This window comes from Lissotriton helveticus, chromosome 8 (genome assembly GCF_964261635.1).
Source record: "Lissotriton helveticus chromosome 8, aLisHel1.1, whole genome shotgun sequence".
NCBI classification, from domain to species: domain Eukaryota; kingdom Metazoa; phylum Chordata; class Amphibia; order Caudata; family Salamandridae; genus Lissotriton; species Lissotriton helveticus.
In genome coordinates, this window is record NC_136069.1 from 1,139,050,658 (window position 1) to 1,139,066,639 (window position 15,982).

At 47.2% G+C, this 15,982-nt stretch overlaps 1 protein-coding gene across 1 annotated transcript in view; it reads left to right on the forward strand.

Annotated features, from left to right (window-relative positions):
- LOC144771902 (interleukin-18 receptor 1-like) overlaps window positions 1–15,982 on the forward strand; it is a 383,123-nt gene that overhangs the window by 180,592 nt on the left and 186,549 nt on the right. The window contains exon 4 of the mRNA XM_078656140.1: window positions 12,277–12,345. Coding sequence (XP_078512266.1) covers window positions 12,277–12,345 — 69 coding nt within the window. The remainder of the gene's footprint in view (window positions 1–12,276; window positions 12,346–15,982) is intronic.

Here is a 15,982-nt window from a genome sequence, read left to right on the forward strand (position 1 = left end):
AGAGGAGCACCTGCACCTCATTACTAATAGGTAATAACGAGGCGCCCAGAGACCAAGGGTCAACACCAAAAAATGTAGTGGACACACAAAAAAAGAAAAACAGAAGGCAAAAAGGGGATAAAAAAAAGAATTGGGAGGGACCACCCAAAGGGCTGACAGGTCTAACACGCGTCCCCCCCAGCTGAAAGTGGGGAGAGCTACCCAACCCTTGGGGGTTCTCGTCACTAAGGCGGAAATACCTTGAGAGACCGTCTGCGTTGGCGTGGTCCACTCCAGGCCGATGTTCCACCCTGAAGTCCATTCCTGGTAGGGAGATGGACCATCTTAACAGCTTGGGATTCTCGCCCTTCATTTGCATCAGCCAACGAAGGGGCCGGTGGTCAGTTTGAACCAGGAAGTGCGAGCCAAACAGGTATGGTCACAACTTCTTCAAAGCCCATACCACCTCAAAAGCTTCCCGTTCAATCGAACTCCACTTCTGTTCCCGGGGGAGCAGTCTCCTTGATAGGAAAACCACAGGTTGGTCCAGACCCTCTTCATTGAGTTGCGATAACACTCCCCCAATGCCATGCTCTGATGCATCCGTTTGGACAATAAACTCCTTGGAAAATTCAGGGGCCCTTAAGACAGGAGCCTCACACATTGCTTGCTTTAGGGTGTCAAAAGCTCGTTGACACGCCTCAGTCCAGACTACCCTTCGAGGTTGTTTCTTGGATGTAAGCTCAGTCAAAGGAGCCACAATCGTGCCATAACCTTTGACAAAGCGACGGTAGTATCCTGTGAGGCCCAGAAAAGCTCGGACCTCAGTTTGGGTCTTGGGGGGCTCCCAGGCCATGATAGTCTCAATCTTAGCCTGGAGGGGCTGCACCGTTCCCCTGCCCACCAAGTAGCCCAGGTACACTACCGACCCCTGCCGAATCTGGCATTTGCTAGCCTTGATCGTCAAGCCAGCCTGTTTCAGGGCTTGGAGGACAGCCTGAAGGTGACACAAATGGTCCTCCCACTGCTGCTGAAGACAGCGATGTCATCAAGATAAGCAGCAGAGAAGGCCTCTATACCGGAGAGGACCTGGTTCACAAGCCGCTGAAACGTGGCAGGGGCGTTCTTGATCCCAAAGGGCATCACACAGAACTGGTAGTGGCCCTCAGGCGTGGAGAAAGCTGACCTTTCCCTTGCTCCATCTGTAAGGGAGATCTGCCAGTACCTTGATGTGAGGTCAAAAGTACTCAGATATTGGGCAGCTCCCAGCCGGTCAATGAGCTCATCCGCCCTAGGGATTGGATGAGCCTCAGTCTCTGTCACAGAATTCAGTCCCCTGTAATCCACAGAGAACCTGAGTTCGGGAGTGGTGCCCGGCGGGGCAGCTTTTGGTACCAAAACCACCGGACTGGACCAGGGGCTGCTTGAAGGTTCAATCACTCCCAGCTCCAGCATCTTAGTGACTTCACTGTGAATGTTGGCCTTCACCTTATCTGACAGCCGGTAGGTCTTGGACTTCACAGGTGGGCTGAACCCTGTGTCCACATCATGGGTACACAGGTGGGTCCTTCCCGGATTAAGGGAGAACAGCGAGGAATACTGCTCCAGGACTTGACGGCAGTCCCTCCACTGTTCAGGAGTTAGGGATAGTGAGAGGATCACCCCTTCCACCAACCCATCCTTCTCTTGGGACGAAAATAGATCAGGGAGAGGCTCACTTTCCTCTTCCTCCGCTCCATCATTCACCATCATCAAGATGACCTCAGGCCTCTCATGGTGGGGTTTGAGGCGGTTGACATGGAGCACCCGATGGGGCTGCCTAGGGGTCTTAAGATCCACTAAGTAAGTGACCTTGCCCTTTTTCTCAACTACTTCAAGGGGGCCTGTCCAGTGATCCTGGAGGGCACTAAGCTCTCCAGGCTCCATGACCCACACTTTTTGGCCAGTCTTCAACTCCACAGGGTGAGCATTGTGGTCATACCACTCTTTCATAACTGCCTGGCTGGCTTCCAGGTTGTCAGAAGCTCACTTCCACAACTTAGCCATTTGGCTACGGAAGGCCAGCATGTAACTCACCACATCCTGGGGAAGCTTCCTGGGAGTCTTTTCCCATCCATCTTTCACCAGGCTGAGAGGTCCTCTGACAGGGTGCCCATACAGAACTTCAAAGGGGCTGAAGCCAACTCCTTTCTGTGGCACTTCCCTGTATGAGAACAATAAGCAGGGCAGGAGGATGTCCCATTTCCTCCGCAGGCTCTCAGGCAGACTCCTGATCATGCCCTTCAAGGTTTTATTAAACCTTTCCACCAGACCATTGGACTGGGGGTTGGAAAGGGTTGAGAACCTGTAAGTAACTCCACATTCCTTCCACATGGCCCGCATATATGCTGACATGAAGTTGGCCCCCCTGTCGGACACAACTTCCTTGGGGAAACCCACTCGGGTAAAAATACCCATCAGGGCCCGAGCCACCGCAGGTGCAGTAATGGTCCTCAAAGGAATAGCCTCTGGGTACCGAGTGGCGTGATCCACCAGAACCAGGATAAACCTGTGACCGGCTGAAGTGGGTGGATCCAATGGCCCAACAATGTCGATGCCCACCCTTTCAAAGGGGGTGCTAATGACAGGAAGTGGTTCCAGGGGAGCCTTCAGCTTAACCCCTGTTTTCCCACTACCTTGACAAGACACACACATCCTACAGAAAGTGTCAGACGCCACCCTCATCTGAGGCCAATAGAAATGGGGGACAAGCCGGGCAAAGGTCTTGTCCTGACCCAGGTGTCCTGCCAAGGGAATCTCGTGAGCCAACTCCAAGAGAAAGGCTCAGTAACGTTGGGGTACTACCAAGGCCCATGACGAACCATGCACCGGAGTCTTGGGTTCACTGTAGAGAAGACCATCCTCCCAGTAAATGTGGAAGTTCCCTGCAATGTTACCTGCTGCCTGGGCTTTGGCCTGTCGCCTCAGACCCTCAAGGGTAGGGCACTCCTTCTGCCCCTGACAAAACTCTTTCCTGGTAGGTCCTCCCTCCACATGCCACTTGGCAGGGATAGGTAAGTCCTCCAGGGAGACAACATCCCCCTCCGTGGACTCCGGGCTCACCACCCCAGGTGTCCCATCCACCTCACGGGGTGTGGATGCCGAGGCATGTTTCTCCTGTCCCCGGATCTTCCCCTTTTTGGCAGCTGGCTGTGCCTTTGTTCCAGGCTCCAGCTGTTGCACACTCCCCCTCCGGGCAGTCGCGGACCGTGTGCTTGCACAGGTCCAATCAGGTGTACCCAGCATCTCTGAATGAGTCCGGAATTCCACCTCCCTCCAAGCATTGTGCTCCAAGTCATTCCCCAACAGACAATCGACTGGCACGGCAGGGCTCACCGCAACTCGAAGGAGGCCTGCAACCCCTCCCCACTCAAAGGGAACCTCAGCCACAGGAGAGTGACCTATTCTGCCATCAGCCATAGCGGCGGGGTGGAGTACGTTTGGAATCACCTGCTCTGGGGACACCAGTTGTTTTCTTACCATAGTCATGCTGGCACCTGTGTCCCTCAGAGCCTCCCCTCTCTGGCCGTTGATGGTGACCCACTGCCCATACTTAGTGGTATTTGAGGGCACCTGGATCTTGGGAACCATCTCTCTGACTCCCAGGGACACTAAGGTTATTCCCGCCCATTCACCTCCCTTATCTAAGGGCAATTCCTCCCCGAGCACTACACTAGCCACTCCCGGGGTTTTTCCTCCAGTGGGAGGGGGTGGTCTCTTTGGGCATTTGACATCCCCTTTATAGTGCCCAACCCCAATTCATAACAGCGTACAACCCTTGACTGCTGACTATGGTCAGGTTAGGTTTTTTTTTGTAGATTAACCGTAGGCGTGAAACCTGATCCCCTTCCGTGGTGACTGTTTTGGGGTCTTTTTGAGAACTCCTTTTTGTCTCCTCCCTCTTTCTTATGGGGAGCGCCCTTTCCAGTCCTTTGGGAATACCCTCCAGTCCCCTTTGAGGACACCCGGGTACTATCCCAGATGTCCGCCTCCTCTGCAAGCTTCCTAGGATTAGTCAGCTTGCTGTCCACCAGGTGTTGACGCAGCTCCGGAAAACATTTCTCGAGGAGGTGCTCCTTTAAGAACAAATCATACAACCCCTCGTAGTCAGTCACCTCACTGCCTTGCGCCCAACCCTCTAGGGCCTTCTTAGCGTAGTCTAGAAAATCTACCCAGTTTTGTGTAGCTAGTTTGTGGCTGTTTCGAAATTTCTGCCTGTATTTTTCAGGGGTCAGCCCAAACTTTCTAATCAAAGCAACCTTCATGGTGGGGTAATTGGTCTGTTCCTCCGGCTCCAGAGCTAAGAGGGCATCCCTCCCCACTGGAGGCATATACTTGTACAGGCCACCCCCCAATGACTCTCTGAAATCCCATGGGCTCTTAATGAGACCTCATAGGCAATCAACCATTTGGCAATGTCGTCTCCCACACTAAAACTGGCGACTACATCCTTGGGCAAGTAGGGTCTGGGTTCCCTGGTAACCTCCTTAGGTACGCTGCCACCAATAGGATTACTGGAGGTCCCTACCTGTAGGGCTTTGAGGTCTAACTCCTTTAAGCTAAGCTCATGAGTGAGCCTCGTCTCCTCCCTCTCCTTTTCCAACCTAGCTAACTCCCATTTTAATTGTCTTTCCTCCCTCCTGTCAGCTAACTCTGCTGCAGTCAGGTTCCTTTCAGATACACTACTGCCCGCCCTCGAAGGTGTCCTAGGACCTGGTAACAGATTCCCCCCTTCGGTTTGGTACAGCATGTCTACTTCAATGACAGTGTAAAGATCCTCCTCTTCCTCCTCCTTTTTCCCATCTGGGTGAGCTGCCACCCATGCTCTCAAGCTGGTTTGAAGTTCCACTTTCTTCGCCCCACGCTTGAAGAACACCCCCTTTTCCTGGCAAAATTCTCTAAGTTGGGCCGCTGTGTAGGTCTCCAACTCAGCCAACTCAAACTCCATTTCACCAGGTGGGACCTCAGACAGCTATTTTGGAGTACTTCAAGAAAGAGGCGTCAAATAAGACTACTTTCACCCACCACCAGAAAGGAATTTGGAAAAAACAAAAACGTCTAATTATGGAGATTACTAGGAGAAAACTCCAGGTGTAGGGTACGTGGTGCACACTAAGCCTCTGTCAAGTGGACGCAAGCACAAGCCCTCATCCCACCGCTGAACACCAATATGTTGGACCCGGGGTTACCGGTCCACCTAGGGTAGCCTGGCTCAAGTGGTAAGGCCTATCTCTAAGGCGACTTGTTGCACTTGCGTCAAACTCATTACAGTAGCACAGCGTACTTCCACTAAAAAATGACACCACACCTTCTTTCTAGAGAAAAAGTTAGAAAAGCTTTATATTCTCTTAAAGTTTGGTTCAAGTTGCATTTACATCAACATCTCTTAATTTCTCATGTAGTTTACTTATCTCTGTGATTATACATCATGACACAATTTTTGTAGTACTAGTGAACCTCTCTTAACTTTGGTATACAAATAGTACAATAGCTTTAAATAGCATTCCTCTCAAATATTGGCTTAGTTAACTGTGATTCCGACTGGTGAACAGAGTAGTTACAAACCATTAGCATGACACCATAGCCAAAATCAATAGATGTTAACCGTTGACCTACATCATGAAAAGGCCCACATGGAATTAATTGAACATGACCACATTTCACCTTAAATGCAGTTTCCCTCTTAGATCACCTTTCTCTTATTTACACAATAGCGCTAGAGAAGGATTACAGCTTAGCATTTCTCTAGTTGTGTTACACTTCCTATTTTATGAACATTTGTGCATTCAGTCGGTACATTCACTTCGTTTAGCACAGTCCACAATTCCTCCTCAGTTCACTGGCCCAATATGCAAGAAGGAAGAATTTCCTACAAGGTTTCAGTGTCCTCCACTTCCCCACCCACAGCCCTGCTTACTTCTCAATGAGGCCATCCAGCCGAGGATTGGGGATTGAGGGGCCAAGCTTTGACTCAGGGGAATTGTGGATTAATACGGGCCCGGTATGGGGAAGGCAGGCTCAACACCACAGGCAGTCTCCCTGTCGATCGAGCATTTCACTTTTTAATGAGGCGGTCCCGTTGATGTCAGAGGACTGAGGGGCCAAGGCTTTCACCTGGGGGAAGTTATGAATTAAATCTGGCCTGGTACAAGGAAGGCAGCTCCTACGCGTTTCTCTCTCCTCACGCCTTCCTTAGGCCGAACTCCTCCCCTCCTGACCTCTCCTGATCCCGCCTCTCTTCCTCCGGGACTCCGCTTTCTAGCGCTGGGTCAGTTTCATTCAGGACCCCTCTGCAAGAGTCACACCTCCGACGGCAGGTTCTCTGACGATCCCCGCTGGTCCCAGACTTCTCCTGATCAGAAACCAAGCCTCCCACGGGCCCGTTACACTCCGCCTCCTGTCACCCCAGCACGGCTCACTCTGGAAGGCGCTGCCGACTCCGATACTTCAGCGCAGTGCCTTCTCAACTCCCGAGCCCCCTCAGACCTGCCGCTCCAAGCTACACAGACGCGGGATCTTTTCGGGAGACCAGCATAGCCACAGTAAGTTGCCAGTCACGGGCGAGGACAGTCTCGGATGAGTTTCACACCTACAGCGGGATATCGATTTAGGCCAGCCTCCCAGTTCCACCGGGCTAACTTCACAAGGGCATTTTATTCCCCAAAAGGAGGCAGTCCTAGCCGCCCTCACCTGACAGTTCCTCTTTAAGTCTTGTCTAGTGGTCCCTTCTGGGATGAGGCACACTCCTCTGATATTTCAGATCTGATGTGAGTGGAAAGCTCTGCCAGGTCAGATCCACGGTAGAGGGAGGGTATCAGTCAATAAAGGGAGCAGCCCCAGGAGGCTGTCAGACCCTCCACAGCGTGCCCACCTCCTCACGCCACAGCCTGGACTCCAGCTCACTTGTTTTCTGGTCACAACCACTCTTCTCAGCTCACTTCTAAAATGGCCGCACAACATTCCGTCTTATATAGCCTGGGCCTAGAGTGTCTAGAGTGGACCAGAAGGTTCTGGAACTTCTCATGGCAGCCCTATGGCCTTAGGCTGTGAGGTAATCTGGTCAGTTAGCAAGCCACCATTTTACGAGAGAGAACCTTCCTCCATCTTAGAGGAGCACCTGCAGCTCATTACTAATAGGTAATACCGAGGTGCCCAGAGACCTAGGGTCAACACCCAAAAATGTAGTGGACACACAAAAAAAAGAAAAATAGAAGGCAAAAAGGGGAAAAAAAAAAGAATTGGGAGGATCCACCCAAAGGGCTGACAGGTCTAACATGCGTAATATTCGTAATATGCATGCATAACTACATTATGTTTGTTTTTTGTTTGTATATCTTTATTCGGTAAAATTGCTCACCATAAAAGAATACATTTTACACAATAAAAGAGTACATTTTATACAATAAACAGTAATAAAACTATCATTAGTAAAACCATGATTAAAAGCCTACACGATATACAGTACATTTATGGTTATTATGGACCCCAATTAAACATTCTCAACAGTTCATTATTCATAATGGTTAATACCTTCAATTACATCCAGTCTGATCATTTGATAACATGGAGTGCAACTTCAGTCTCCTCGAACGCGTCAACCATGCACTGCTCAGATATTTAGCCACCCCACATACCATAGCAGAAGATGTTGAATCCGTAGAGAGAACTCGTAAGGCCAGTCTATGGCACCTCAGCCCCAACCCCCTACATACTGGTTTCAGCCAGATCTTCCGTGCCACTTTGTAAGCGGGGCAGGCAAAGAGTAGATGGGCCACAGACTCCTTAGGAGCCGCGCACCCAGGGCAGGGTTGTGATCGGCCACCAAACTTAGACCACCCCGCGGTGAACTCATGCACTGGGAGGGTCCCGTACCTTAGTTTTAAATAAAGGGCTCTGTCTAGTGGCTTGGTTATGAGGTCAAGGAAGGGTTCCAACTTTCTAGCCCACTTAAACTCTAGAAACCGTTCAGTGAGTAAACCCCCTGCCCCACTGCGTGTTGCCTCAACCTGCACCCAATCCCAGTATAACTTCTTAATCACTGGTTTGGGCGGCGGCATTTGGGTCTCCCACACATCACTCAAACCCACTTGGATCATCAGGTGCCTCACGTTACTCAGCCAGCCAATCTTATTACCAGTATCGAGCAGTATTAGTTCATCCAACCCTGCAGCATATTTGGCAAGCTCCTTGGTCCTTCTCAGCCGAACCCAAAAGAGTAGTGGGCGCAGCCGCACTAGATCCTTTAGCGCTCATCTGCCCAAATCTAGCCGCAGAGGGATCAACGGAGTAGAAACGGGGAGAGCCACCACATCCCTCAAAAACGTATTTTCCGCTAGAGTTAGCTCAGAAACATTTTCGAACCCCCATAGCTCGGAGCCATATGATCTGGCCCTCATAAATAGCCATGACCGGTGTCACTGGTTTGCTTGTTGACTCCCGAAGCTCCCTCAAGGTCACCCCTGTTACTCTTTTGTGGCCAAGTAACATTTTGGCCAGGTGGTCCTTCCAATTCATCCGACTATTTATTCGCACCCCTAAATAGTCGAATGAATCACCCATCTCCAGGGGAGCCCCATTGAGCGTAAAATAGTTTTAAAATCTTTTGGAAGGTGAAAGAGCCATCAGCTTGGTTTTCGAGGTATTAATTGTTAGGCCTCGGTCTATACAAAAGGTGCTAAATCGATGCAAGAGCTTTTGCAGTCCCACCAGGGATTTAGAGATCAGTATGGTATCATCCGCGAAGAGTAGAGTGGGGATTCTTTTCCCCGCCAGGGATGGTGCGTCCGTCTCTTCTCCTCTCAGATGGTCCACCACTCCATTCACAAACAAGGAGAAGAGGGTCGAAGCCATAACACATCCCTGTCGGACTCCCCTCCTCACGGGCACCCTATCTGTCAGCTGTCCTTGGGAACCCCATCTGATCCTCGCATAATTCCCCTCGTGGAGCCTTGCAATTAAACTCAAGAGTGAACCGGGGAAGCCCATCCTCTCTAGTGTCTCCCACAATTTTACTCGAGGGACCAGGTCAAAAGCCGTCTTGAGATCTATGAAGGCCATATAAAGGCTGCCCTTTTTGATGGTAACTGTCTTCCAATAGATAACAAAAAAGCGAAAGACCTGGTCCATCGTACCCACCTTCCGGCGGAATCCTGCTTGGAGGTGGGAGAGGATGTTTTCCTCTTCCATCCATTCGCCAACCCTAGAGATGATGACCCTGCCAACCACTTTCTGGATTACATCTATCAAACTGATAGGTCTGTAATTGGCAGGATCCTCTCTAGCCCCCTTCTTATACACAGTGACCACCTCTGCCCCCTTCCAGGAGTCTGGCACAGGGTGCCCCCTGGCAATCAAATTCATTATAGAGGCAATTAAGTTAGCCCAAGCCATAGGTTACTCAATCAAAAGGTCCCCTGGGATCCCATCAGGACCGGCCGCCTTTTTTGGGGTCAAGTGTCTAATAGCCACCACTACTTCCGAAGCCAAGAATGGGCACTCGGCCCCCCCTATAGATTCCCCGCTCCCACCGCTATCTACCGTGGGACAGGTGGTAACTTCAGTTCCGCCATATAAAGCCGAGAAATGGTCAACCCATTGCTGGCTTGTTATATGGACGGCTAATGGTTGGGTACTCCGCTGTCTAGCTCTGTTGATGAGGTAATATGCATGCATAACTACATTATTTCTTTAAGCATGTGCAAAGTCCTAAACGTTCTCGTATACAGCTTTACAGATTCTTTTCTACTGTTCTGATATAACGATAGAGGCTTCATTCTAATAACATGAATTTCAACAAAACAACGGATATATATGAGTGCACATTATTCATGAGTATAATGCACCCCTACAATTTTATTAACAGCGCTGAGCGCTCTATCAAGACCATCAAAGGCATATGCTCTATACATAATTCTCCAGCTTCCTGAGATTATAGGAGTAGTGGTGGGTCTTGAGTACTTGCTTAAAGTACTGCAGTCCAATTAAAAGTAGGACATGTCTGACATCCTAATATACCGCATCCTGCTTCAGGGAAGAATGTGTGCCTCATTCCTGGCAGCATTCTTCAAAAAAGAGTTGTTTTTGACCCCAGCAAACTTCATTTATAGCCTAAAACATTCCAGCCCGAATACAGCAAGGTCATATATCTGACTCCAGTGACCTCTAGTAACAACCTGAGGTATTGCAGCTGGCTATAGAAAACAATTTGCACCTGACTCTAGTAAACCTCTTACCATAGGAAGTATTTGACATTTTAGTTTTACCAGACAACTGCAGCACATCATTATTTTTCCCTTACTTTCCTGCAGCTTATTTTATACAGTCTTTCCATTTCCCACTTAATTCCATAACTTAAAATGTTAGGGTGACGTATTCTAGAGACTGCACCGGATGCGTATAATGCCATGACAATGACTATTATCATAACAACCCAACACAGACATATCTAGTAGTAGATAGCAATCAATCAAAAATTGATGCAATTGTAAAAGTGAATATGAACATGTATGTTGAAGCCACGCCCTCCCTTTCAACTGGTCTGCTGAAAATAAACGCCTGGTAAATGTTATGTTATTTTTTTATTTAAACTTTCAATAAAAGACATTCAAGAACATCCTCTATATTCCTAATTCTCTGGAATCCTGAGATTGAAGGGACAGTGGTGAATACCTGTGGGACCTTGAGGATTTATATAAGGTGCTGCCGCCTGGCTAGCGGAAGGCTATATGTCTGACTCAGGTACATAAAAAACAGCCTAGGCTACTACACACTGCTTCAGAAAAAAACATTTGTAACACCACAGACCATTAATAAAGACCCAGCTCACTGCAGCTTGCTTCATAATTGTTTAGTATCTGACTCCAGAAACCTCTTGTAAAAACCTATGGCACTCAGCTCCACTACAGAAATTAATCTGTAATGCACCTTGTTCCTGAACGTATTTGAGTGTAGCTCAGGGGGCCTCTAATAGCAACTAAGAATTCTGCAACTAGATTACAACATGAACCTATGACCAAGTCTAAGGTACTACAGAAACAATTGTTTCTGACTTCAAGGACACATAAGGTACTATGGGGTACTACAGAAAACGTGTTTCTGACTCCAGGGTCCTCTAGTAACACCCGAAGGTAGCACAGGCTGTAAAGGATTTGTGTTGGATTCCATTGAGGCTTTCAACGAGGCATCTATCGAAAAATGTTATATCTGTCTTCACAGTCCGCTAGTAACTACCTAAGGTACAGCAGCCTCCTGCAGCAAGTACCATTGTCTGATTGGCGGGGTCTTTAGTAGCAAGCATTAGCATTTTCAGTTACCTGCCAGATCTATTGGCCTTGGCAAAAGGTTGGTTAAAAAATGTGGAACCTTTTGACTTTGCCAATACGTGTTTTCTATTGAAGAGAGTAAACATGTGTAATTTACATTTCAGGTTAGCTTTCTGATCTGTAATTCAACAAGAAGTATTTGTATCTTCTGATCTTCTTTGTGCCAGAGACCTGAATTAGACCATAGTAGGTCTTCCACGCCACTCCTCAGTGGCGGGAGTTCGGAAAAAACTGCACTGGCTCCCGGTGGGAAAAAGGATTCAGTTTAAGGCACTTTGTCTTGCCTTCAAAATCCTTAAAACCGCCTCCCCACCAATGTTGTGCCCCCTCCTGACGAAGTATATCCCTGGAAGGCCACTGCGGTCAGCAGGACAACATCTGGTGGTCATTCCCCGTACCAATCTAGCCAGAATGGGCGGTCGTTCCTTCAGCTCGCTCGCTGCCAAGCTCTGGAACAGCCTTCCGGAAACTATTCGTGGCATGCAGGATCTTTTGGCTTTTAGAAAAGCCATCAAAACTCACCTCTTTCAGTAACTGCTCCTCTTCTTTTCTGGTATTCCCCTTCTGTTTTTAGTTTCGCTCGCAGCGCCGGGACGCCCCTTTGCTGGGGCAGCCGAGCGCTATATAAATCCCGATACAATACAATACAATACAATACAATACTACCACAGAAGCTCACGTTTTGTGATACAGTGGTATGAGTGTTTATATCCTGTACTGTGCCATCTTTCACCTGAGAGTTACAGTACTAGCTGACCATAAAATGTTTTGTGATCCAGCCTGTAAATGCAAATGTATCTTATGTGGATAGCATGATATTATTTTAAGGATCCAACCCTTATGGATTTACATTTGCCTCCCGTACAGTTTTATTTGCTGCAAGGCCAGAATAAGTGATATTACATTTCTTATAAGTGTGCTAATTTTCCTTCCACAGATCCTGAAGAGAGTGTGATCCCAAACATACTAGAGGGTGATTCAATTAGTTCTGAAGCAGTTGAAATAGGTAAGTATTAAAATCACATTCACTGTATTCGTTTTATAATCATCGAGTTTTTAAGAACATATCCTAAGCACTTATATAAAAGGACATGATGAAAAAACATGTTGCTCTCCAGTTTTCGAAAGTGTGATATGAACCAAAGCAAGTTCCAAAATGACTTTGTTCTATTTTCAAACTACAAAAGTGGTGCAAAATCGGTTTGCTTCATTTTTCATGGGCCAGGATTTCCCTTTTAAAAGTTCTACTGTAGCCTGGGTGACATTTTAATTCTTTAGCAGGACAGGAGGCGAGGATTATATTTAACTTTCTTTTATTCAACTCTCCAGCAGATTTTACCGAACATTAACATCAGAACTAACTTTCCCATGAACACGAGGGAAAAGGAAGAACTACCATTCAGTCAATTATCAGTCCCAACTGGCAACAACAGTCTTTTATATCTCTCTCTCTCTGCCTCCTCTATCTTTAATACTTTATTAGCAATCAGTTAAGTACCTCTAGCTCCCTTCAACAGGTTACTAGACCTGTCAGCGTTAGGGTGGTCTTCTCCCCAACTTTTACCTTACTCCTCCATTTTTCCGAAATAATTTTTGGTTGGCCTTAGGACTCTGAGCACTTTATCACTGCTACTCAGTGTTAAAGTGTGTGTGCTCTCTCCTTTAAACAAGGATCGTAGCCAATTGACATATTTAATTTACTTATGAGACCCTAGTGAAGTGGTACTATAAGTGTCCAGGGCCTGTAAATTAAATGCTGCTAGCGGGCCTTCAGCACTGGTTGTGCCACCCACTTAAGTATAGCTCTTTAATGCCTCCTGCCATTGCAGAACCTGTGTGTGCAGTTTAAACTGCCATTTTAACCTGGCACAATTAACCTTTTACCATGCCCAAACCTTCCTTTTTGATACAAATAAGTTACTCTGAGAGTTGTCCCTGGACAGCCCAGAAGGCAGGGTGCAATTTATTTAAAAAGCAGGACATGTACTGTTATATTTTACTTGTCCTCCTGGTAGTACAAAACTCTTTACACAATTTTTTCACTATTGCAAGGCCTATTGCTTCCATAGGATAATATTTGAGTTGGCTTATTTATTTTATATGTGTAATTACCAAATGGGAAGCGATGACCCCTTCAAGTTTGGTCTCTCTGAAATGACAATTTAAATCCCTAACTAATGTTGAAGTCAGATTTTAAATTGCAATTCTCAAAATGTCACTTTTAGAAAATTACAGTATTAAAAAAACAAGCTCTATCCTTGTGCTCTTCCCCCAGGGCAGCCAGACTATATGTATACCAATTCAAACTAACGCATATCCTACCAGCAACCAACGTTTACACCAACAACAATGGGTTCTGGCGCCGATATATCAACGACGTTCTGATGATATGGACCGGTACAGAGGAAACCCTGACCTCCTTCCTTACATGGTTAAATGAACGTGACCCATATCCACGGTTCACAAGTACAGCTAATGTGCGAAGCATAGCTTTTCTTGACCTCCATATAGAGGCAGAAGCTGGCACTCTGAAAACCCTCACATACTATAAACCTACAGCCAGAAACTCTCTGCTCCAATTCGAAAGCTTCCACCCACATCCCCTCAGGGAGAACTTACTGTTCGGACAATTTTTGCGCATCCGACGCAATTGCAGCTCCATTACAGACTACCAAGTACAATCAGCAGACCTCACGCTCAAACTGCAGGAACGTGGCTACCCTGATAAAATTATCAAAAACACCAAAAAACGCGCCCAGAACAGAACAGAGAGGCACTCCTGGAAGACAATGCACTGACTGACACACCAGCACCACTGATCTGTGTAACAACCTACAACGGAATATCAAACCACATGGCGAAAATAATATGGAAAAAGTGGATGATTCTCAACACAGGAAATAGAAAATGGACACAACCACTATTTGCATACAAGAAAGCAAGTAGTCTGAAAGATCGACTGGTGTCAACCCGCCCAACAACAACTGAAAAATCCATGACTAACACAATCCAGAACACATAGGGTTTACTGAGTGTGGTCGGCCACTACCCATGTGGTGACTGCAGTGTCTGCCACCTGACCCAGCCCAGAAAAACACTAAATCTAGAACCTGGTAAAACATGGCACCAACTCAAACATACTACTGTAACTCAACCAATCTAATATATCTAATTGAGTGACCATGTAAACTCAGGTATGTAGGCATGACAGCCCGGAAAGTGAGGACAAGAATTGTAGAGCACTAGAGCACCATTTGCTGCAAAAAGATGAACAGCAAACTAAAGGACCACTACCTACAAGAAGGACACACCCTCAATGATATGTCCTGGAAAGTTATTGAACACATACCTTACCACCCCCTCAACAACGACAAAATCCTACTCTTTAAAGAACATTGCTGGATATACCGCCTCTTGACCAACACCCAAGGATTAAATGATAATATACCTTGGAACAGTCTCAGTCACTGAAACTTCCAACCCCCCTGGGGATGAACACATACACATCATAGGCTCACGTGATAACTATATACGAGTAACAATACTGCCCTATATAACACCTGCACAAACCTCCAAGACCCACCCTCACACAATAGACGAACCACAGGTGTATGTGATGCCAATATGCCACATACTGTTACCCAACCTGGGTCTACTAGTCTGCCGCCTACAAAAGGCTGACCCCATTGAGCAGTGGCCATAAATACCACACTGTCTATGATCATAATACACAACTGTGCACATGCCCACATATAATAATCTGTGAAAACACAGATTATTCGACACTGCGCAGTCGCATTTGTTCCCAACTAATTGGTCAAAACGCTCACTTAAATTGACTCCAAAATGATCATACTACACGTCTTAGTGTTAACTGCCCCTAGCACTGAAATCGCATCTAAATATTATTTAATTCACCCTAAATAATCATAGCATCCCAAAATATAAGCCTTGCCACAATTGTCTAGTCTTCGGCAAAAAGTTTATACGATGAATACCTCTTCAATACAGACTTTCACACACCTATGCCTTTACATGGTTGTAGTCTGTTGTTTGAGTTGCTTCTTCTCCCTACAGACGCTACTCACGCCAGAGAGACACGCCTTGCTAAGAACCCGCTACAGCTTTGGCATCAAGATTCTACTGAAACATCGACAGAAATGTCAAAAAACATCGACGGAGTTCCTGTTTGGCCGCTGTAGGTTGAGAAGTGGGTCCTGAGCAAGCACCAAGTAAGTAATACACGGGGCACCGCTGGACATTTGATATGCCTTTGCGAACCACCCCGAATGATTCAGACCGGGCAGCTCTCCCTGATTTTAAAGTGCAAATGGCGCCCCCGTTCATGGCACAGGGTGACGCCTCATTTCTCATTTAACTCTCTTTTTACCACCAGAGTGCTTCCCTTAAACTGGACCCCCTCCAGGGACTCATGGAGTTTGTCCTCCGGAATATAGGAGTAAGCACATTTTTCAACCGTTGTCACGGTCAACACCTTAGTCACTATTAGGTTAATTTCATTCCGTCTTTAGCCTATAGCACAGCAACGCATAGTTGCGCAACTCGGCAGTTTAATTCACATGCCGACATGAACTTCAAAACACCTCCGGTTTCTTCCGACTAGCACTTAGGCACGACGCAAT